The 24360-nt window shown below is 53.1% G+C and overlaps 1 protein-coding gene across 1 annotated transcript in view; it reads right to left on the bottom strand.

The window, feature by feature from the left end:
• CLCN4 (chloride voltage-gated channel 4) overlaps nt 322-24360 on the bottom strand; it is an 80109-nt gene continuing 56070 nt past the window's right edge. Inside the window, 9 exon segments of the mRNA XM_001925227.6 lie at nt 322-2423; nt 11228-11444; nt 18159-18557; nt 20039-20225; nt 22422-22771; nt 22774-22884; nt 22887-22965; nt 23639-23719; nt 23832-24038. Coding sequence (XP_001925262.4) covers nt 2333-2423; nt 11228-11444; nt 18159-18557; nt 20039-20225; nt 22422-22771; nt 22774-22884; nt 22887-22965; nt 23639-23719; nt 23832-24038 — 1722 coding nt within the window. The 3' untranslated portion in view covers nt 322-2332.

The following is a 24360-nucleotide window of genomic DNA, read 5'->3' as shown; positions in this document are numbered from 1 at the left end:
CCATGGTGCTGTCACTGTGCTGTCGACCAGCAACTGCAGCTTCAATTCGACCGCTAGCCTGGGAACTTCCATGTGCCAAGCGGGCAGCCCTAAAAAGGAAAAAAGAAAAAGATTTGTCAAGATGGCGTTCCCTGGTAGCCTAGTGGTTAAGGATCTGGCATTGTCACTCTGTGGCTTGGGTCACTGCTGTGGCGTCAGTTGGATCCCAGGCCTGGAAGTCACCAAATGCCGGGGTGGTGGCAAAAAAAGATCAAAGTCAGGTTAAACACATCAATATACTTTCTGATATCAACTAGAAGTTCCAAGAAACTCAGAGGTAGGTTTTCATCCAGAATGAACATTTTTATTAGGGCTGAGAAATGATTTTGATTGGGAGTTCTATGTCAAATCCAAGGGGAGGGGTGGGCCACTGTAAGGTCCTAAGAGAGTATTTGGAGGAGGTGGGCAGGAGAGGGAAGGAGGCAGGTAGGACAATGACAGGGATACACAAGAACATCTGATAGAGCAATGTTCCCCTCCCAAGGACCAACCCCTGCCTTATTTAGAGAACACCATTCAGAGCATGTGCCTACCTGGTAAGCATTTCCCTTCCCAGACTCACATGCGGCTGGGGGAGCCACATGACAGGTTCTAACCAATGGATGTTAGCCGAGCCTCTCTGGGAAAGCTTTGCTTTCACGACACAGACATTGTACCCTGTCACTTGCCTCTTCTCCCTTTCTGCTTAGGAGGCAGACGTCAGACCTGGCGGTTCCATGACCCGTCTTGGGACTATGAGGCAGTATAGGCCAAAGGACAAGGGGTAAGGAGGGCGAGGAAAAAATGCCAAAGATAGTGGGTCATCTACCTCATAGAGACAGGCCCGAGTGCCCACTCCCAGGCTCCTTAGCTCTTCATTGAGCGTTCGGTTTTCTAACATCTGCAGCCAAACGCACACGGAATACATCGATATCCAATGAGATTGGAAAGAATGAGGCTGACTCAGTGAGAGGGAAGAACAAAGACTCGAGTGAAAGGGTAAGCAGGCTCAGTCTTCCAGAGATCACACGGGGCCCAAAAACACACAGCTTACTTCTCTGCCCGCCGACAAGACAGAAGTCCTGACTAAAAGAATAAATGCATCATTACATTCAATACAATGATGCCCAAAGCTCGAACTGGCTGTCTCAAATTTAACTCTGTCCTTCTGTGCTTTGATTGCGAATATGAAAATGCATGCTTCTACGCTAAAGCTGGATGTTTTGCATCCTACAGAGAAAAGAATGGAACAGATTTAGAATCAATTTAGTATTTCTCTTGCAATCCATTTGGAGGAGTTCCCACTGAGAACTCATCTGCCTCACTCTCTCTGCAGCCGTCTTTAATAAGATCTGTGCGGAAAAATAAGTAGTAACACTGGGTAGCCTGTTTTGACTCTTGTATATGCTATTTGGAAATTAAAGCCACTATGGCAAGCTGGCAGAATACAGGACAGGGCCCGTGAAAAATGCTGGACTGATCAATATTTAAGAATGCACAGGCAAGAGCAATAAATAAATGGAGCAAATGCAACGGGGAGGTGAATCTAGGACAGGTACATATACCCTCCAAACAAAGATGAATCCCTTTTTGTGGCAAGAAACACAGTGCAACACTGAATGCTCCATCAGTGCAACGTGCAGTCCCAAGATGCTGGTCTTGAGAGAAAGGATTTCTTCATGCTCAACACGGCAGATGAGCCGATGTTGGTTCAGAAACAGAGATACAGAAACAGAAACAGCGAAGTAACAGGCTGAGAACAGGAGCCAGCAATGGATGGTCGAGAGCGAATCCACGGGCATGCTTGCAACGTTCACTGTGTTCGCCTTGAAATTCTTTTTCTTTTCCAACAAAGTGCAAATATCTTTAGTCTGATTCAGTAACATAGCAGCAAAACTGCAGGGACCAATAAATAAGGATGCTGACAAGCCACTGCCCCTTGGCCTTTCAGACTCAAAGCTTCGCCAACCTCAGCCTTCAACAGAAGGGGCAAATGTGTCGTGACTCAGCAACTGTGTTCCGTGTCCTTGTACAAACCACACTGTTCATACCCACCCCCATGCCCCCTCAGCAGTCGCTAAACGCATAAGACACAGCTTGAAATTCACAAGGGGTTAAAGCTATAAAATGCCTACTCGATGATGGTTTGTTTTGTTTTTTTTAAGTTTCATTCTTTTTCCCATGCTTTCAAACAAAGCTTTTGTTTCCGCTGCCCCCAGCACATGATCGTTCCTTAGGATAATAACACGTCATTTGTTTATTTCTTTTAAAATGACACAGTTGTGTTTTTCACAAAGTAAATGCCATCTTGTTTCTAATTAAACATGATAGATTCAGGGTCCTGGTTTGCCATCTGGGCCATATGTCTCAGAACATCCTTTTTTGTGATGATGCCAAGAAGTCTCCTGGAGAAGAAACAAAACAGAGAAGAGAGATCAGCCTCGCAATACTGCTTCATGCCTGCCCCTCATCCCCAGCCCCCTTTCCACGCAGGCAACAGAGAGCGCACCATTTCCCAGCCTCCCTTGCGGGTGGCTGGGGCCAAGTGACGGGCCTCTGGCCAGCGGCGGGAGAGTGGTGGTTTGCGATGCCCCTCCCGGGTCACCTGCACCTTTCCTCCATCTCTCTCCTCATCTGCCAGCCCGAGACAGAGGAGCTAGGGAAGGACTCTGAGGTCACAGGGGACCGAATTAGGAGCCACCAGGTTCAAAGACCCGGGTCCTTGAGTGACTGTGTGGTGCAGAGCCCACGCCTGCCGCAACCCGCACTGGATATGAGTGACGTGGGAGAAAAGTGAACCTTTTATGTGTTAGGCCACTGAGATTGCAGGCTTCTTTATTACAGCCGTCAGCCTATGACGACGAACACGCTCCACTAAATTTCAAGACTGTAATAAATTTAAAAGAGCTTATGAAAGCCACTGTCAAGACTCGATGACACCACAGAACTTCCAAGTATAAGGCATTATAAATCTCAGCAAGTTCGGTGTTCCCACTGTAGCTCAGTGGGTTAAGAACCTGACCTAGTATCTGTGAGGATGCAGGTTTGATCCCTGGTCTCGCTCAGTGGGTTAAGGATCCGGCATTGCCATAAGCTGCAACATAAGTTGAAGATACAGCTCGGATCTGGAGTTGCTGTGGTGTGGGCTGGCAGCTGCAGCTCCCATTCGACCCCTAGCCTGGGAACTTAGATGTGCCGCAGGTGCAGCCAAAATAGGAAAGGAAGGAGGGAGGGAGGAAGGAAGAAAAAAAATTTAAGCATAACGTAACGATCAGTTCTTTTTTTTTTTTTTAGTCTTTTAGGGCCACAGCCACAGCATACGGAGGTTCCCAAGCTAGAGGTCCAATTGGAACTGCAGCCGCTGCCTGCGCCACGGCCACAGCCACGCCACACCACATCCGAGCCGCGTCTGCGACCTACACCACAGCTCACGGCAACGTCGGATCCTTAACCCACTGAGCGAGGCCAGGGATCAAACCTGCATCCTCCTGGATGCTAGTCGGGTTTGCTAACTGCTGAGCTGCAACGGGAACTCCACAATCAGTTCTATTTTAAACTTATCTTACTGGAAGGGTAACGTTTAACATTCATCTCCGACCATATATGGAAATTTCCTCGTCTTCTAAAATGTCATGGCTTTCAATGTACAGAAACAATGTCACTTTCCAGGGCCCTTGGTGTAGAGCCTCCTGGACTGTGTGCCGCACAACTCCATTCACAAACACGACAGCAGAAGCAGCGCCTGGGATCATGCATACACACTTGCACCACTGTCCACGTCAGCCCTCGCTTCATTCTTGATTTCACCAAATACTTCCATCACCACCTGCTGGACTCAAATCATGCCCCCCCCCGGGGGGGGTGAAAGCAAGAGATGTCAAAGAAGCGGGGGCACACAACTTTTTCCAAGAGAAGACGTTCTATTGCCAAATTAGTTTGCAAAATGCTGCTCACTGTATGGCCGTCGTTCCCAAGACGAGGGGAAGAGGAAAGTAAAGGATGGAGTTGCCTTGGCGGCGCTGTGGGTTAAGGACCCAACGTCATCACTGCTATGGCTCGGGTCACAGCTGTGGCACAGGTTCAATCCCTGGCCTAGAATTTGCCCATGCTGCAGGCAAGGCGAGTTAAAAAAAGAAAGGAAGAGGGAAGGGAAAGGGAAGGGGAAGGGGAAGGGAAGGATGGCAGCCTCACCCTGGAATACCATACAGCTAATCAACTGCCAGGTTCCTATGCTATACCTGCAGAAAACAATGATAGTCCAAAAACTTAGAAAATGCATCTGAAAATACACTGTCACTGATTTCATGAAAGCCGAGCTGTCAAACACATCTCTTACTCCCCAAGAGCAAGTGAACCGGAGGAGAAAGGGTGGGTACACGGAGGAGTATTCCCGCAGGTCACAGCTGGGGAAATGGACACCAGTCAGTGACACTGCCAGGCCAGAGTTCTGATTTCTTTGTCCCTCACCACGCTGGACCTTAACCTTGAAAAAGGGATGGATGCCTTGGGGTCGTCTCCCCATCTCTCACGCGGGGGGAGACAGCAGATACCACGCCTTCCATCCATCTCAGGGGAACATCTTCAGGAGAGATGGAAACGGCAAAAAAAAAAAAAAAAAAGGGCCTTTAAAACCAGGCCATAGGGAATGATAACAATACAGATGACAAAACGCTCAGAGAAAGCGCCATGACTAACAGGATCATGAAAACAAAACAAAACAAAAGACGATGAGAAAATGCAGCAAGCAGCATAGGATTAGAAAATCAACATTTTGCAACCCCCAATGTAATTAAGGAGTTTAGTCGACAATTAGTAATGGATTCCCCAACCACGGCTGCTGGAAAACTGAAAGTCCGCATGGTGCCCAAGCACCCCCCAGAGATGACACACAAAGAGCAGAACGTCCCTCGACAACGGAGGGCTCCGGCCACCAGCACCTCATGCCACCGACGGAGCCTATCGCCGACCACGCGGAAAAGCTGACACTGTGACATCATCTACGCTGGAACGTTGCCCAAAACTATTTAAACCAGATCAAACCACGAGGAAGCAATCAAACAAATTGAGAACGTGGGACTACTAGTCTGGACGCTTAGAAAGTAATAATAATCTGTTATAAATAACAAACCAAAATGGCACAGAACGACTCCAGATAAAAGACTCAAGAGGCAGGTGTTCCCGTCATGGCTCAGCAGAAACGAATCTGACTAGCATCCATGAGGACGCAGGTTCAATCCCTGGCTTCGCACAGTGGGTTAAGGATGCAGCGTTGCCGTGAGCTGTGGTGCGGGTCGCAGACATGGCTCTGATCTTGTGTTGCTGTGGCTGTGGTGCAGGCCAGTAGCTACAGCTCCAATTCCAGCCCTAGCCTGGGACCCTCCATACGCCCGTGGGTGCGACCCTAAAAAGACAAAAACCACCGCCAAAAAACTAAAAAGGCAAAACAACCAAATGCAATGTGTGAACCTTGAAGGAATTCTGGACTGAAATTTGACATCAACTAGATCGTGAACGATACAGGGAGTTATTGTTAGGTCTGTGTAATTACAGCAGAGTGGTTACGTACCAGACTGTCCTCACTCTCAGCAGACAGGTGCTTCACACATAATCGCCAGAACTTGGAAGCAACAAGATGTCCTTCAGTGCGTGAGTGCATCCACAAAATGGTACATCCACACAATGGAACACCACTCAGCACCAAAAAGGAATGAGCCATCAAGCCAGGAAAAGGCATGGAGGAACCCGAAGAGCACATGGCTAATGAAAGCAGCCCGTCTGAAAAGGCTACATACCACGCGATGACTCCAACTCCAGGGCATTCTGGCCAAGGCCAAACGATGGAGCCAGGAACAAGACCACTGGTCACCAGGGGTTGGGGGTGGGGGAGGGAGGGATGAACCGGCAGCGCACGGAGGATTCTTGGGGCTGTGAGACTGCGCCCTAAGATGCTGCAATGGTGGACACATGTCATTTCGCATGTCTCCAAACTCCCAGAATGCACCACACCAAGAATGAACCCTAATGAAAACGATGGACGGATCGTCGTTGATAATAACATGAGTTCCCACTGTGGCACAGTGGGTTAAGGATCCAGCGCTGTCTCTGCAGCAGCCTGGGTCACTGCCGAGGCATGGGTTCGATCCCCAGCCTGCCACGGTGGATTCAGGACCCCTGGCCTGGGACCTTCCGTATGTCATGGGTGCAGCCAAAAATAATAACAACAACAAAACAATACTGGCTCATCAAAGGCAACAAACGTAACACAAAAATGCAAGATGTTCACAGTACAGGAACCTGAGAGAGGACAAGAGAGAACTCTGTACGTCTGGCTCAGGGTTTCTGTAAACCTGAAACTACTCAAAAAATAAAGTCTATTAACTGAAGAACACAAAATTCTTCGGGGGAAGAAAGTGGTTGCCTGAAGGGAGCGGGTGGTGGTGAGAGAGGACAGAGCCAGGAATTGTTGTGTTCCCTTCTAGCTGTTTCAGGCTACTTGACTTTAACTGTGCTCGTAGATTAAACACATTTCTAAAATTTATAAAAATCCAGTAAAATCAAAGATGCCCCATAAAACAAGATGCTATACTAAAGCTGCCAAGCCAAGCCTGAGTCCCGACGGAGCCAGCCTGGGCTGCTGGAACAAAGCACCACAGACCAGGTGGCTTAACAACAGAAACGTACGTTCTCAGAGTTCCCGCTGTGGTGCAGTGGGTCAGGAACCTGACTGCAGCAGCTGGGGTCACTGTGGAAGCACAGGGTCGAGTCCCAGCCTGGCACAGGGAGCGTTGCTCCTGGTTTGCCACAGCTGTGTCGTGGGTCGTAGCTGTGGCTCAGATTCAAGCCCTGGCCCGGCAACTTCTGGAGGCTGAAAGGCCAAGATCAAGGGGCTGGCTGGTTTGGCTTCTCCAGAGGCCTCTCTCCTGGGCTTGCAGACGGCCACCTTTTTGCTGCGGCCTCCTCGCGTGGCCTTTTTCTCTATGCAAGCACCCCTGGCGTCTCCTCTTCCTCAAAGGACTCCAGTCCTATCGGATTAGGGCCCCATCCTTATGACCTCACTTAACCTTAATCCCCCCTTAACGACCTCATGTCCAAGCACGGTCACACTGGAGGCTAGGGCTTCGACCTATGGCTTTGGGGGTGCGGGGACACACCTCAGTCAGTAACAGTCCTTCCACTCCCTTTAAGATCAAAAAGGAAGAGGCACAAGGCAAGCCACAAAGAAAGCTGCCACCATCAGAGAAGTGGCAGCACACGCGAGCAGCTGGGGCCACAAAGAGGGATCACCTTCCCACCCGCGCAGAGGGAAGGGTCCTGAGGCTGGCTGCCACCAACTGGCAGACAGTCCCTCAGCTTAAAATGCTCTTTTGTCCTTTAGGACATTCATTTTCTACTTGAAACCTGGCTCCGGGTCCTCCCCTCCGGACCACCTGCGGACACCACTGAAATCGGATCACGTCCACGAGCCCCGGTAGAGGACACGCGCCTTGATTTCTTGGTCCACACGTTAGGCGCCTCCTCCAGGTCTCACTCGCACGGCTGCTCCGTATGATGCTAAGGAAGACAGGGTCGCTTCGGCAAAAACATGACTTGTGCGTGGCTGCAAAGCAACCCGAACTTTACTGTAACACAGGTGGACACCCCACCCGCCCGGATCTACAAGCCTGGGTTGTGTTTCCTAATATTCATCCTGGAGACTGTATCAAAAGATCAGGCCGTTCGCAGGCCCATCTTAAAGCTCGGCAACGCTGATGTCTCCAAGTCAGGCTGGTTCCAACAGTTCTGGGGAAATAGGTACTCAGGAGCTGCCTGGGTTCGGGCCCACAGTGCACCCCGTCCTGCAACAATAAGTCTCGAAAAAGAAGAAAGCAGCACCTCCTCCCAGGAGGACGCAGCCTTCAATCCTGCGGGGTTCGCCACGGTGTCAAATGTCCTATTTGATCTGAAGCAAGTGTTTCAACGTCCAGCGCCTTTGAGCAGCAGCTCAAGTGAATCTGGGGAATGATAAATGGCCGATCTAGGACCATGAACATAAGTCAAGTCAGATTAGAGCAGCCGGGCTCCTGCAAGAGGGCCTTCCCGGGCAGGCCCCCGAGGCCCACCTAGCTGACCCCATCTCCCCGGCTTGCTATTTTTTTCTAGATCCTCTGGCGGGGGGGGGGGGAATCCCACGTTCACTTCTGGCCACTGGAGGCTTCCCAGACCCCGGGCCTGATGGAGACGAAGGCTTCGCTGGCTCCTGGCCTGGTGTCACCATCACCTGGGAGCCCAGGCCCTGAGAAATCCTGCAGGCAACCCAAGGCAAGGGCACAGGCTGGGCTTCTCGGCCAAGAGCAGGGGAGGCACATGGCGACGGAACACATCAAAAACGCGAGCTGGCTTGAGCCGTGCCTGCCCTGGCTGAGCGCCCGAGGAGATGAAAGGCCCCGCACACAAGGATCTCTTGCCAGCACGAACGTATCAGCATCTGTGTTTGTTTAAAATACGTAGAGTGAGAGCGCGAGCGAGTGAGAGAGCGTGATTTTGTTTTCTCGCAGAACATTCGGAGCCAATTTCGGCACCCAGATCTTCACAGGAAAACCTCGTGGGGCTCCGTGAGGTGTGAGCGGGCGTTAAGGGCAGAATTTCCTGCCAGAACGGGAAATTCCAATGATAACCGACATTGGATTATTATTTTAAAGGAAAAGAGAAACTGCGACACACGTGAGACGACACGGGTCATCGCGGTGGTATTTCTGCCGAGCACTGGAAACTCAAGTACAGAAATGGGCTTCAGGGGTTCGCAACGTGGGGACCCCGACCAGCAGCGGCACCTGGCAGCTGGTTAGAAATACACCTTCTCGGGACCCGCCCCAGATCAGAGGGCTCAGGAACTGCAGGGAGGTCCGGCTCGCCGGGTTTAACCTGGAGGTTTAAGCCCCGGGGGATTCTAACGCCCACTCGAGGCGGCGAACCACTGGGTTCCTTCAAAACCCACCAGGAGAAAGGACCTCTAGCCTCAAAACACTTAACTGCTCCTCATCGACGGCCTTTCCCCCTGAGCAAGACACCCTCGAGCTACAGTCAGAGCTCAGGAGGATACTCGTGCCCCTGGCCAGGGGTTCTCTGGGTCAAGGGCAAATCCAGCCGCTTGCACAGCCCTGCGCCCCAGTGAGCAGGGCAGCAGGAAGAGGGCCGAGTGCCTGAGGGCTGCTCTGCCGCCACCCGCAGGCAGCCAGGCTGAGGGCACTTGGTTGGAAGCCAAGTGCCATGGGGGCCACACGGCTCTTCGTGTTGATGGGGGCGGTCCTGGCGCCAGGGGATATTAAAGAGCATCCCTGTCCTCGACCCGCCGAAGCTGGCGTGGGCATCCCCTCCCCCCACTCATGACGCCCCTCATCTCTGCAGGACCCATCACCCTGGGTGGAGAAGTGCTGGGTTCACAGGACTGTACTAGTTCTGGAAACGTCAACCACGTCAGAAGGTGAAGCCTCCAGATTCTATCCAGGCCGAAACTCTCTTTAAGGTTCCAGGGTCTCCTCAGCCCATGGAGGATTGAACTGGGCAGAGAGAATCCCAGGTTCCAGGCTACCTGGACCAAGCCGACCTCTTCCTCCACCCGCGCTTCTGAGGCCCTGGCATTCAGGCAGAGCCCCTGAGCCCAAGGGATGGGCCTCGGGGCACTGCCCCTCTCACATCATCAGGCTCCTCTGACCGCCGCAGTGCTGGTGTCCAGGTTCGTGTTAACACCAAGGAAAGCAACTCTGCTGCGGCAGAGACGATGCCATGGGCCACCCAATCTCCCAGCTGTGTGATAACATTTGAAAACGGGAAGCTGGGAGCAAGTTAAGAACCTGACTAACATCCATGGGGATGTAGGTTTGATCCCTGGCCTTGCTCAGTAGGTTCAGGATCCGGTGTTGCCTCAAGCTGCAGCGTAGGTCACAGATGCGGCTCAGAACCCATGTTGCTGTGGCTGGGGTGTAGGCCGGCAGCTGGAGCTCCAATGAGAACCCTAGCCTGGGAACCTCCGTGTGCTGTGGATGCGGCCCTAAAGAGGAAAAAAATAAATCAATAAATCAAATCCATACATTTTAAAAATGGGCAAAAATTAAAAAAAAAAAACAGTAGGTTGTTTCAAACAGATTGATATATATTAGGGAACAATCTGAGCATGAGGCAAACCTCACTTTTGCTTTTTTTTTTTTTTTTTTTTTTTTTGCTTTTTAGGGCCACAAGGGCAGCATATGGAGGTTCCCAGGCTAGGGATCAAATCGGAACCATAGCTGCTGGCCTACACCACAGCCACAGCGATGTGGGATCTGAGCCATATCTGCAGCCTATACCACAGCTCACGGCAATGCAGGATCCCCAACCCACTGAGCAAGGCCAGGGATTGAAGCCACCTACCTCCTCGTGGGTACTAGTTGGATTCATTTCTGCTGAACCACAACAGGAACTCCCCAAACCTCGCATTTGCTTTCGGATGATTCCGTCCATAGGAACCTCCGGGAGAATACGGAACCCTGCACGCAGCCGGGAACACCCAGGGCCGTGGGGTCACCCAGCCACAGCCTTGGTGACACCCGTGTCCACAAGCCAACTGCAGGGCTTCCTCCCAGCTTTACTGTCATATTGACAGACTTCTCAACCATTGAATGGGTTCATTTAATGAACCCACTGCATCTAATTTTATTAGACTCTCATCTCTTTTTTCTTTTAATGGCCACACACACAGCTGTGGTAATGCCAGATCCTTAACCCACGGTGCCGGGCTGGGGACAGAACCAGGGACTCCGCGGCGACCCAAGCCGCTGCAGCTGCATTTTTAACCCAGGGCATCACAGCGGGAACTCTGGCATCTCTTGTTTTGAATGTGTCCCGGATGAAGTGACAGTTGCACGCCTGCCCCCGTGTTTCTCATCGACCCTGAGATCTCGGCTGCTCAGTTCTGCACAGGGCCCTGATCTGGAGGACCGCCTGGGCCATGTCTCGATGTCGCGGCAGGACAGGCTGGACCTTCTCTTGGAGCCAGGACCCCTGTGGGGGGGGGGAGCCCCAGCCCCTCCCCGGTAGCTCCTCCCCTCCGGACTCCGTCTTCAGCCTCAGGGCAGAGACCGCATCCCCACCCAGAAGCCTGAGTCCCCGGCTCGAGGGCGTCTCCTCCCCGGCGCTCACCACGGGCCCCCCCGGTCCCCTTCGTCTTGTCCCCCACGAGGGTCCGGCCACTCACCCGCTCCGCGTCACCAGGCACTGGCGGAGCCCCAGCTTCCGGAAGATGTCCACCACCGTCTCCATGGGCGTGTGGTCCGTGACCGTGAAAGGGCTGAGGTTCAGGACGCGCCGCAGCTTCAGCGGGTGTGGGCTGTTGGCCGGCAGCTCGGGGGGCTCCTCCGTGAAGTACATGACGGAGTCGCTGACGATGCCCTCCTGCCTCTGTCTGGCGTTCTCTGCAATGGGCGAGCAGCGCCGTGAGCCCCCCGGGCCGGGTCCCTCCCGCCGACCCCATCTGCACGGCAACCCCTGACTTCCCTCCCCGCACAGCCCAGAATCCCACGGAGAGGGGGTCCCCAGGGCAAACTCCACATTCTTAATGAGGGGCTTCAGCCAAACATCTGTGAAATTGGCATTTCTCTCTTCAGCTAAGGCCGTGCGAGGCTCCCCCCTGCCGGGACCTGATTGTTCACTGCCAGAGTCTTGCAAGACGGGCCTGACCAGGCTGGCTCCTGGGTGGGAGAGCGCTGCCTCTCTGCCCAGCCTCCAGGGCACCCCGCTGGCCCAGGGCCCGCGCCCCTGCTTTCCTAAGGCCTTCACCTCATCAGGGGCTCGAGTTTGAGGTGCAAAGAAACCTCCTTTAGCTGCCCAAGGACCCTGACACATTGCTGCTTTTTTTGGTTTGTTTCACAAGCTAACTTACAACTGGCCCACAAATGACATTCTGCATCCTGAGAGGAACAAGCAAGCCACAGGACCATCCCAGGCTCACAGCCCAGAAATGCAGCCCAATCCCAAATATGACCCTTGGGAGCAAAGAAACAACCCTAGGAAAGCTGCATTTCCCCCCTCCTACCCCTTGGACGGCCTCTCTTAAAAATGGGCCATTTTGTGGATTTCTCAAAGAAAGATAGTAAAACTGTTATGGGAACAATTAGCCGCTTTCTATCTGCAGGCAAGCCCACGTGAACGAAAGCTGAAGAAAAGTAGGGTAACAGGAACTCATTAGAAATACAGCTTTATGCCGCACTAGAAACCCAGGCTATTTTAAGTCACACATGAAATAAATCCATCGGTCTCAAGATATTTCTCCAAGGCGATTTTCCTTCTGTTGGAATTTTAATCTTTCTTTTGGTTCATGGGAAAAGGTTAGGGAAAATGTACAAGCAAGGCTTGCCTTAAAACGGATCCTGGTTTCTATAATACTTTTTTTTTTTTTTTTGCCTTCTCAAAGACGACTATTCACCTATATTGTTCTTTGAAAAATAAAATTCTAACTGTTGGCTCGAAGGCCATTTATTGCAACAGAGTCCTCTAATGGAAAACTGGCAGCATTCGGGGTCAGACTGAGTTTGAAAAGGGGTCTCTGTTTAAAAGGGGAACAGAGGGCCCGCCGGGCAAATGCCTGCACAGTATGTGGGTCAGGTTCAATCGAGTTACATCAAATGGAGTAAGACTCGGCCTCAAATACCAGATGACACTGATGCGCAACATGTTTGCAGATGCAGATGCTGCACGAGACACACTGTGTGCTTCTCTCCTAAATCGAGATGGTTCTGTCCTGAAGCACCGAACACAGTCACCGCGCAGTTACCGCTCATGTCCATGGACCAGCGGATTCTCAAAAAAGTCCCACGTGACAGGGATCCCATCTATTTCAATGATCCAGCTGAACATCAGGATCAGGTCAAGCCACAAGCCCCAATCAAGCACTGATGACATGGACGCGCTGAAGCCCTGATGAAACCAAATACAACTTGGCCAACTGCTGATTCACTTGCAGAAATAAATCCCAAGCTTCCACCTCCTCTGCATCTAGTGATGGGGTCAGAAGCCCTGATTCTAACGGCACGTAGCTCTGTGAACTCTCACTCAGCAGTGTGTTCCCAGTGCCGGGACAATGCACAGAACAAGGCAGACACACAAAACAGGTATCTGCCAAATGCACGCCTGTGTCAATCCATCAACGAGTGAACGAATGAGAGGGTCTACTGAACATCGGGGTACGTGGCTGTGACGGCCTTGGGGAACAGAGCCCCTGGGGCAGGAGAGCCCCGAGCCAGCCGCTGTCCTAGCATCAGCTGGAGTCAGAGCCAGAAACCCCTTGCTACCCCAAGAGCGGCAACTTTGAAGCGCTATTAGAGACGCTCTAAACTTAGGCTGGGACGACGGCTGCACAACTATACACATAATAAAATTCAATGAATTATAAAAAAAAATTTTAGAAAAAGAAAGACCCATCCTAAAGCCTAGGACTTTGCAGATGCAAGTGCTACATACAGACCAAAAGCTGGGGAACGGAAGAACCAGCAAGGAAGCTCTTCGCATCTCTCTACCAGGGTGAAGCATCTACTCCCAGCTGGGACAAGAACTCATCAGTCACCAAAATGCCTGCGACAATCCCAGCGTGTACATTCACAGAGGGCAGGCACTGGCTGCTGCCAGCCCTGTGCCCCCAGGACAGCACAGTGCATTGTGGGGGCTACATGACAGAAACGCTTCCTGTGTGAAAGGGTGAGCCGACACCTCACCCAGAGCACGATCCAGAGCTAAAGGCTACATCCACAGTACAGGCGCCCAGACCCCAGGGACTCATGAGAGCCTGTGTTAGAAAAGAAGCGAGGAGCTCCCGTCACGGGTCAGTAGAAATGAATCTGACTAGTGTCCATGAGGACGCAGGTTTGATCCCTGGCCTCGCTCAGTGGGTTAAGGATCCGGCGTGGCTGTGGTATAGCTCTGATTTGACCCCAAGCCTGGGAACATCCATATGCTGCAGGTATGGCCCTAAAAAAGCGAACAAGAAAGATGTCCCAGTGACTACGTGTAAAAGGCCTTAAAGACAAGAAGAAAAGGCACTACGTGTTAATCGGGGTTTTCTACAGTGTTGACAGTGTGAATGTGGGTACCTTTTTTATTTTCCCTTTTGCTTCTGATTTCCCCAACATTCTATGATTATGTATTACTTTTTTTTTTTTTTTTTTTTTTTTTTTGTGGTGGTGGCCCCAGCAGCATATAGAGGTTCCCGGGCCAGGGACCGAATCCGAGCTGCAGCTGTGACCTACGCCACAGGTGGGGCAATGCTGGATCCTTATTCCAATGCACTGGGCCAGGATCAAGCCCACATCTCTGCAGCAACCGGAGCCACTGCAGTCAGATTCTTAACCCATTGTGCCACAGCAGAAACTCTGAGCAGTATTACTTTTACTTTACGAAATGCAATAAAGGTCGTGTTTGGTTACACTGTTTTCAAAATTCTTGCTGGTACAGGAGGCTTGCTGTTGTGTTCTTCCAGAACTACTCTCGCTGGCTGCAACTCCTGAAAAATGATGTATGTTTTATGAGCACCTGCCAAGGTCCTTCAACTTGACATTCCACACGCTAACAGCAATGAGCCTGATGCCGGGTGCAGAAAGGGTGATTTGGGAAGTGTTGATCAAGGGAATTTCGCAAACTAAGATAGGCCAGGAAATTTTAAAAGACCGGAAATTATCACATATCCAGTAAGTTATTACAATGGTTTTAGAGCGACGGTTCTCGGGATGGGGTTGCTACTGGCACCTAATGGGTAGGGACCAGGGACAAGCCTACAGTGCACAGGACAGCCCCTCTGGACAAAGAATGATCCGGCCTCAATGTCAATGGTGTTCAGGTTGAGAAACTCGAATCAGGTTTTTAGGGAGGTAATACTCTACCATCCTGTTCATTAAAAATGCTTCCCTAAAACAGAGGTACTTGACAAGAAAGGTTAAAATGGAAAACTGGGGAGTTCCCATCATGACTCAGCGGTAGCGAACCCACCTAGGATCCATGAGGACGCAGGTTCGATCCCTGGTCCTGCTCAGTGCGCTAAGGATCCACCGTTGCCACAGGATGTCGTGTAGGTTGCAGATATAGCTTGGACCTGGTGTTGTGGTGGCTATGGTGTAGGCCCGCAGTACAGCTCCGATTCGACCCCTAGCCTGAGAACTTCCAGATGCCACAGGTGCAGCCCTCAAAAAGCAGGAAAAGAAAAAAAAGGAAAAGCGAAAGCAACTATCAAGGTGATCAGTACAAAGGTGATGTGATTTTTAAAAGAACAATTTAGAAGAAAAGGTGGATGACTTGATGACAAGTTATAGCTGACGAAGGCACAGAAGTCCCCCTGCACGGATGTTCTAATTAATCCCCTGCAGAAACAAACAGATGACACCACTGTCCTCCACGGCCTATGCCAATATTAACTGCTCTCCCAGGAAGAAGACTCTTTACCCCTCAAGAGCCCACCCATCAGATCTGACACGTATCAGCTCATTCAAGCCCGGACGGAGACCCCTTTCTGCAAGTAAGCCTCTTTCGCCTGCTGGAGAGTCATCATTAAATCATCTAGCAGACGTAAAAAACAAGAGCTCCCTTCACTCTTGCCTGCAACTCTAACTTTCCATCCCTTTAATCATCTCTGCGGCTTCCCGCTGAGTCCGCTCTGCATCCGTCCCCACCTAATTGCAGAACGCAAGCCTGCGAGAGCCTGGGCCTGCCGAGTGCAGAAAGGGCCTCATACTTGCCAAGAATCCCAAGAGGTAACGTCCCATCTCCCGGGAATGCGAGGAAGGGCCACGTAGGGCCCCACGTGCGAGTCCGGGATGGGGAGGAGGGCCACGTTGCCTAGATGCTGAGACTGAATGTTCGCCGACAAAGACAACAGCCATGGGCCGGCCTTCCAGAGACAGAGCGAAAGTAACACCTTTTCAGCGTCATGGGAGCAACTGATACCATTTTAAGGATGACCTGTGAGAAGTAAAAATCCTTATTTGCCTCATTTGGTATTCCTCTCTTATCCTGGACCTGTCAAACACCTCTGCTCCTGATGCCCTCGAACATGGGACGGGCGCCACATCATTAGCTCAAGTGCTATGGTCTGATTTCCATATTCCTGAAAGGGCAGCTCGTTCCGCAAATACAGGTCGCGAATTTCTCCACCAGAGCACAGGACTCTCGTCTGAGCCACGGAGCAGGAGGACGGCTTCTCTGAGGGCTCCAGCAGAAGGCGCCCGGCCTTCCCTCGAACCACGTCAGAGGCAGCTTCTATACTATTATCGGTCTGATTGAAAGCGCACAGGTATTATTTACGCCGCGTGTTGCCTCTTCAGACATTCCAAACATAGCTTCGAGGAGCGCGCTCGGTTGGCAAGCTTACATTTCTTCTCTTACCGGTTGATGGCAATTACTGCTTCCCACTTGATTACAGTAATGGGTTTCAGCAAAATGAGTAAGCTGTCTCTTAGCAGGTGTGCCTGCAGCTACACAATAGGTAATGGATTCCGTGACATTTATTACTCGAGTTTTGAAATTTCAACCTTGGCTTAAAAGATTTTAGGGGTTGAATACATTTTTTAAAAGCTGCTGATTACATTAATTTCAAACAAGCCCAACCCCACTACGCAGCTTTAAAAAAAAAAAAAAATCTCGTTATTTCTAAGGCAAGAGTTATGCCTAAAGGCACCTATCTGTTAAGCGATGGGACCTATAATAAAGAGAAGAACCACGGGGCACTTAAGCACAAATGTGCTTTCGTGTCTAAAACATAAAATCGACGGCTGCTTTGGAGAAGATAAATATGTTGGGGCAACAGGCAAAAAATAGAGGCTGCAGCGCATTTAAACTTATTGTTGTTATAAAGCCTTTGATGACGATACTTTAAAAATATTTTAAAGGCTATTTAACACCTCAAAGAAGTTTCAGAAATCCAAAGGGAGAGCCTTAGAACCACTTAACAAAGGGCAGGGATCGGCGAAGGCTCTGCCACGCAGCCCCACGCCGCCTCCCCGCAATCCCCCCGCAAACTTCACAAACGCTCTGGAAGACGGGACATGCGGCACTGTCACCCAGGGCACAGCTGTGCCATGTCACGGGCCCCGGCCCACCGTGAGAGGCAGGGCTGCTGCGCGGGAGGGCATCTGTGTTACCACTCGCCCCGGATGCGCTCTGTGGCTCCCTGCCCTGCCGCATCACGAAGGACCACCGGAAAGGAGCCCCCTGAGGCTCAATGCTCCATCCTGCTTGGGCCTCCGTCTTAGGAATCCTCTGACCTCCCACTCCCCTGCCAAGCCGGTCATCCCCGGGCTGACGGGCCGCAGGCCTGCGTCTCTGAGCCGCCTGTCCCTGGGACCGCTCACCTGAGCCTTACCCACCTCTCGTCTCCCAACTCAGCAGCCTGCCCCTCAGCCCAGCTGACCCTGTTAGCACACGAGGAAGAAAAGCACCCCAAGGAACCGGCTTGACCCACGTGGGCCTCGAACTGACAGAACCAGACATAACGTCACGAAGTGAAGCGCTGGGCTTGCGCAGTGCCCGGGGGGCATCTGAGTCCATCGGCCTGCCTGGAAGTCTGTCTCTGCACCCAGGTGGCCAGGCCGGCCCAGGCTCTCCCATCTTTCCCACTCAGCATCACCCCACAAGGCCCTAAGAGAAGGCAGCAGGAGTTCCCTAGGGTCTCAGTGGGTTAAGAATCCAGCACTGTCCCTACTGTGGCTTGGGTCACAACTGTGCTGCAGGTTCCATCCCAGGTCAGGGAACTTCCGCATGGCACAGGTACCACGAAAAAAAAAAAAAAAAAAAAAAGGCGGCAGCTTGCCTCCCAGCAGTCGGGGTCCAGGGGGCTGCTTGCAACACGGTGGTCATTTTCCAGCCAAGAATGCCTCTCCCAAGACCCTGTTCCTCACAGTGTGACCTGGGGACAATTGCTTGGGAGCAATGCAGAGGCTCAGGTCCCAGCCCAGACCTACAGGCTCAGACACTGCATGACGGCCAGATCCCAGCGGTGATACGATCCAGCATGAAAAAAACATCAGAGGCCCTGGCGTGAGGCCCCCCGACCCTCCCCATTCCCTCTAGGCTCTGCGAGAATTTGGGGGCACACCCAGGGCCACGCGCTCGGCTCCCAGGGAAAGGAGAGCCTTCCCAGCTTCACTCACTTATTGCCAGAATCAGCTCCCTCCTCTGGGCGAAGCCGATGAGGCGCTCCGAGTCCCTGGAGACGACGACGGGGAAGCCATTGTAGTCAGTCTCCTTGATGAGCGTCTCCACGTCCTCGACGGTCATGCTGTCCTGCGTGAGCACCGACAGCGGCGGCTCCCCGCGCCGGGGCCGCATGACGTCGGTGGCCAGCGTGCGGTGGGTGAACTCGTCCTTCACGTCCAGGAACGGGTACCCGTTTAAGTGGATGTGGGCCTCGTAGATGCCTTCCTTCCCAAAGGCATCGGCCACCCACTTGCTGGTCACGGCCGCCGCCATCAGAGGCACGATGTACTCCAGGCCACCCGTCAGCTCAAACATGATAACCACCAACGACACCGTCATCCTGGTAACTCCACCTGCAAGAGGAGAGGGCGAGGAAGGGGCGGGGCTCAAGTCCACGGCCTCGAGAGCATGTCGAGTGGATCCCAGGTGGGCTCTGCGGGTTTCGAACTCAGCAAGGGCGGCTCTCTTCCGGAACCCCACTGGCTGGAAAATGGGAGCGATTTTTAGGGGCCAGAGACAGGTGACGGGCCTGGACCACTCCTGCGCCCCTTGGTTTTCAAAAGAAGACTCCATCCCAACTCCCCACCTTCCAGTGAGCTGAAACCAGGGTATCTGGAGCCCAGCATGGGGAACATTTGGAGCTGGATCATTTTTTATTGGGGCGGGGGGGGAGGTTGTCCCGTACAATCTAGTGTTGGATCCAACAGGATGCTGAGCAGCAACCCTGTCCCCCACCCACTACATGTGAGTAGCACCCCCACCCCCTAGTGGGACAATCAAAAATGTCTCCTCCATTGCCACCAACAGCCCCCAGGTGAAAATCACTATTCTAGACAGTACGGCAGCAGGATGCCAGAAACCCCATCCATCCGCCTGGGTCCCTGGATGCCTGAACAGAGAAATGCCCTCTGCTACTCACATTACACACACACACACACACACCACACACACACACACACACACACACACACACACGCTGACTCTCATTATTCGAGGTAGTTACAATCTATAAAGTCACCACAAACAATAAATTAGCCAATACTGGATCACTGCCCTAGGGCAGAGAGTTAGGTTTCTCCGAGCCTCTGGACACATTTTTGTCAACCAATCAACACAAAACCTTCTTTTATGTGTGTTTGTGTTTCAAGACACCTTATTTATTTGATAACCATAGCTGACTCAATAACACTGCCCTCACAGCCAGCAGCACTCACACCTGGGCTGGAAGGAAGCTTCTCGAACACACTTATTTTCTCCGGAAGGCACATCCCACCCTTCCTGTGCTTAGGAACACAAGACAACACGGCAGCCTTGCACTTGGGGGCTGCTGTGAACGGCAAAATCATTCACAAAAGCATACACACACACACAAAAAAACACCCAGTCCTCAAGAGGCCAGCAAACGGACACCTATGTACAGTCCAGGAGCCGAAACGAGAAGGTGGGCCTTTGCCGCCATCCACCTCGGCTGGGAACACGTGTGTGGGACACACTCCAGTTTTCCACCACACTGCAGGCGTCCCGAGAATGACCGCACAGCACCCCAAGTATTGCTTGGGGGTTACAGACCGGTTTTAGCAAGTAGGCGGGCTCCTCAAATGGAATCCACGAACGCGGGGCGTCAGCTGCCTACGTGAGCAAGACACGAGCCTCGGTGCATTAGGCCACTGAACTGGAGGGGTTTCCTTGTGACAGCAGCACAACCCTGCCTCTCCCGAGAGTGCAAATACCTCCCTCTGGCCAGCCCTCCACACCACACCAGCCTCTGCATCGGTCCACCTTCCCTTTCCTTGCCCCCCCGCCCCAACCCCGTCCACCCCCTCTTCGGCTGTACCTAGGCAGGCGGCCGCCCCCACCATGGCATAGAGCCCTGGGGTGACGCAGTCTGCTCCGGGCCGGCACCAGTTCCTGAAGATGATCCAGTCGTGGTGATGGTACGCCAGCTGCTCCACGCCGATGCCCACCATCCTGCCCGCCATGGCCCCCACGGCCATGCTGGGGATGAAGAGGCCGGACGGGATCTGCGGGGAGCGCAGGGGGCGAGGCATGAGGGGAGGCGCCCCGCCCCCGAGAGACAAGCGCCCCCCTCGACAAGCCCGCGTCTGGCTTCCGTCTTCCAAGGAGGGCAACGCCGCCACGCGAGTCAACCGGGAAACCCCGACAAGGCACTTCACCTGCTTGGTGGGAGCTACTGTCACTTGGAGGAAACGCGATTTTACGCTTTCATTTCCTCGCCCTCAAGAGCTGGCCTGGTTTGCCTGCTGGGGATTAAAGAATGATAAGCCCCGCTGCAACTAACATTCAAAGTGCCCATCTGTCACTTGAGATACGCGCCGCTTTCGCTCTCCCCTTGCGCATCATTCAGATTAGCTTTTCAAATTAAAGGCCGAGCCGCAGCACGAAAATGGAAAAGCAGGGCCTTCGACTGTTCCCAGGTCAAAGAAAGAGGCTGAGAAGCCCCAGTGCAGCTGCCCTGCATCTTCCCGAAAGCTCCTCGCAGGATTACTAGCCTCCTGAATATACAGCGGCCAAGCGCCGGTCACAGAGAGGGCGGGCGGGTCCCTCTTCCTGACAAAGTCCACTTTCCGAAAAGTATTCTGAGTGTCTTCAGGCCAGGTTAGAGGCAGCAAAGAAACAGACGATGTAAACTTGCTAAGAGCGTGTTTTGCACTTTGCTGTGTGAAAACGCCTTTTCACTTCTCTAGTGATCAGACATGTGCTACAGAACACGCCTCTGTTCACCGCAGGTGACCACGGATCCTGACCGGCAGCTGCATTTATGCCCCCCGGTGCCGAGACTGTCATCCACCTGAGAACGAAAGAGGATCTTTTTTTTTTTTTTTTGCTTTTGCGAGCCAAACCTGTGGCATATGGAGGTTCCCAGGCTAGGGGTCCAATCGGAGCTGCAGCTGCCGGCCTGCACCACAGCAACGCCAGATCTGAGCCGAGTCTGCATCCAACCTAGGCGGCAACTTGCAGCAATGCCGGGTCCTCAACCCACTGAGCAAGGCCAGGGACAGAACCCTCATCCTCAGGGATCCTAGGTGGGTTCTTAACCCGCTGAGCTACGACAGGAGCTCCTAAAGCGGGTACTGAACCAAACTCGAGTTTGACTCCTCGGTGTGATGTGCAGAGCCTGCGACATGCCTAAGGAATTCATTCCGCTGCGAGCTCCCCTCATCCCCCAGTCATTTCATCCCCTGCAACTTCAAAGCAGACCTCTCCCGGCAGGCACCAGGAGATGCGGCCGGTTGTCTTCCTCAGACACGAAAATAAATCCCTTTGCTACGAGACGATGGATCAGAGGCAGTCAGCTGCTTAATAAAAGCCCACCCTTCCTTGTTCTTAAATCAAAAATTCAGGTTTGTGCCTGGCCATTACATTCAAATACACAGCTTCTCGGAATCTTTTCATGGCCGCATCCACAGCATGCGGAGGCTCCCGCGCCAGGGATGGAATCTGCGCCACAACAGCAACCTGTGCCGTAGTGGGGACCACACCAGATCCTTAACTCACTGCACCACAAGGGAACTCCTCTTAGACTTTTCTACAAGAAATAATTCATGAAAATACCACAAAAGCAACAGGAACAGAACACTACGGGGCTCTGGAGGGTTCCCAGCGTCCTACTCCTGGGCCTGGGTGCTGGTACACACGTGGGTTTTGTGAAAGTTCACCCAGCTGTACACGTCTCCAGGTGAAGGATGTACTCCGAGCCTTAGCCTCTTTGCTTGGAAAACGGGGTTCGGAGTTCCCGTCGTGGCGCGGCAGAAATGAATCCAGCAAGTATCCGTGAGGTCTCGGGTTCGATCCCTGGCCTCGCTCAGTGGGTTACGGCTCCGGTGTGGCCGTGAGCTGTGGTGTAGGTCACAGACACAGCTCAGATCCCGTGTGGCTGTGGCTGTGGTGTAGGCCGGTAGCTACAGCTCCGATTGGAGCCCTAACCTGGGAACTTGCATATGCCACAGGTGAGACCCAAAAAAAAAAAAAAAAAAAAAAAAAGGGCAAGAAAAAACGGGGTTACCACTTTTACGCCACGGGCTTGCTGTTCACTCCAAGGCGTCGCTGCTTGCTGGTTAGAGGCAAGCCAAGGGCTCGGCAACACCAGCACCCCTGTGGCTCCCGTCCCCACCTTCCCTTGGGGAACGGGGGTCTCGGCCCAGAAGGACAGCAGGTGCCCCCCGCCCAGGCCTGGGTCGGGCCTCGCCTCCACTCACCTTCATGCCGAAGGTAAATATGGTGATGACGATCTTGAAGATGAGCGCCAGCGCCAGCTGCCACATGGCCGTGTAAACCCCGACCCCGGCCGGCCGGTCGGGGATGTCGTCCACGGGCCGCGTCATGTTGGGGTCGTTGATGTAGTCGCAGAGCTGCGAGGACTCGAGGGCCCCGCAGTCGTTGAAGAGCTCGGAAATGAGCTCGCTTGTGCTGCGGCGCGTGTAGGGGTTGGGGTAGGCGACGATGGCGGTGATGGCGGTCACGGCGATGACCTCCAGCACCGGGTACTTGCCCAGCCTGGTGGTTTTACGCCTCCTGCACCAGGCGATGTTGCAGCGGATGAAGAGGGTCCCCACAGGCCCCCGAAGACCCCGAGCAGGATGAAGGGGAAGAGCTCGGCCATGTACCAGGGCGTGTGATACTCCACATAGAAGAGCACCAGGCGGCTGTTCCCGAAGGGTTGATGGACCGCAGCGTGAAGGCTGCCACCAGGGCTGCGAAGAAGGACCGCCACAAGGTCTTCAAGGGAAAGTAGTAACTGACCTGCGACAGACAGACAGACAGACAGACAGACAGACGGGGGGGACATCAGAGACTGGAAGAGCGGCCCAGCGCCCCAGGCCTACGGACCAGCAGCCACCCGCGGGTGCCGGCCGTGAAAGTCACATTCAAGACCAAAGGTGGACGGTACCCCCGCCCTCGATCCAGATTTCATTAGGGCCAAGATGCACTGACAACGGTATTTAAAGGGCTCTAACCATGTCTCAAACCGCAATGGATACTGGCCGAGGTGCATCTGAGCGACTTTTTTGGAGCGAAATGAAAATACCTCCTCACAGTCCTGTTTATGGCACAGAGGCCCTCCTAAAAGCAAAGACACTTCTGACTGGATTCTCCAGCCCACAGAACAGACCATGGCATGAAAGGCCTGGCCCAGCAAGTGCACCCGGACGGCATGCGTTATGAATGGTTTTTACATTTTTAAATGACTGGGGCAGGGGGAGTTCCCGTCGTGGCACAGTGGCTAACAAATCCGACTAGGGACCATGAGGTTGCGGGTTCGATGCCTGGCCTCGCTCAGGGGGTTAAGAATCCGGTGTTGCTGTGAGCTGTGGAGTAGGTTGAATCTCGTCCTCTAAGGAGATGGAGCCTCCGGCTGGGCCGACCACCCACGTGCCCCTCCGCCCCACGAGGCCCCTCCGCTGTCCACACCCACCTCTTCCAGACTGAAAAGCACACCCCCGATCGGGGCACCAAAGGCGACCGACACCCCGGCAGCAGCCGCAGCCGACAGCACCTGCAAGGCAAAGAGCTCCCCGTCAGCCCGAGACCCTTCAGGAAAACCAGCAGGGGCAGGAAAGATGGGGCAGGGGTGGGGCTCGACAGCAGACGGAAACCGCGCTGCTCACCTCGCGCCTCTTGCCCTCATTCTTGCTGTACTTGGAGAAAAGGCTGCTGAAGAAGTTGCCACAGCAGCAGGCCACGTGCACCAGCGGCCCCTCTTTGCCGAGGCTCAGGCCCGAGGACACCACCAGCACCAGGGTGACAGTCTTGATCAGCAGGGTCCACTTCCCCAAGTAGCCCCTGATGATGAAGCCGCTCAAGATGGTTTTGATCTGAAAACGAGGATGGAGGAGGTGGAGTCAGCGGCTTCGGGGCCCAGCTAGGGAGAGAGAGGCAGCTTTCGAGGTGAGATGTGCTAGGTCATTTGCCGGAGCGGCTGCTCTGGTGGTTAAATTAAGCTAGAATTCTATATTCGCAGAATTTATATTAACACACAATTTTATGTGACGTTAATGGAAACCCTACACAATTCAACGCAAAGTAAATCTTAAGAATGAGTAGAGTGGAATGGCTGCTGTGGCTCGGCAGGTTAAGAACCCAACGAGCATCCATGAGGATACGGGTTCGAATCCTGTCCTCGCTCAGTGGGTTCAG

Source organism: Sus scrofa, chromosome X (assembly GCF_000003025.6).
Source record: "Sus scrofa isolate TJ Tabasco breed Duroc chromosome X, Sscrofa11.1, whole genome shotgun sequence".
NCBI lineage: Eukaryota > Metazoa > Chordata > Mammalia > Artiodactyla > Suidae > Sus > Sus scrofa.
Note: the sequence above shows the minus strand (reverse complement) of the source record. Positions and strands in the feature narration are given on the sequence as shown.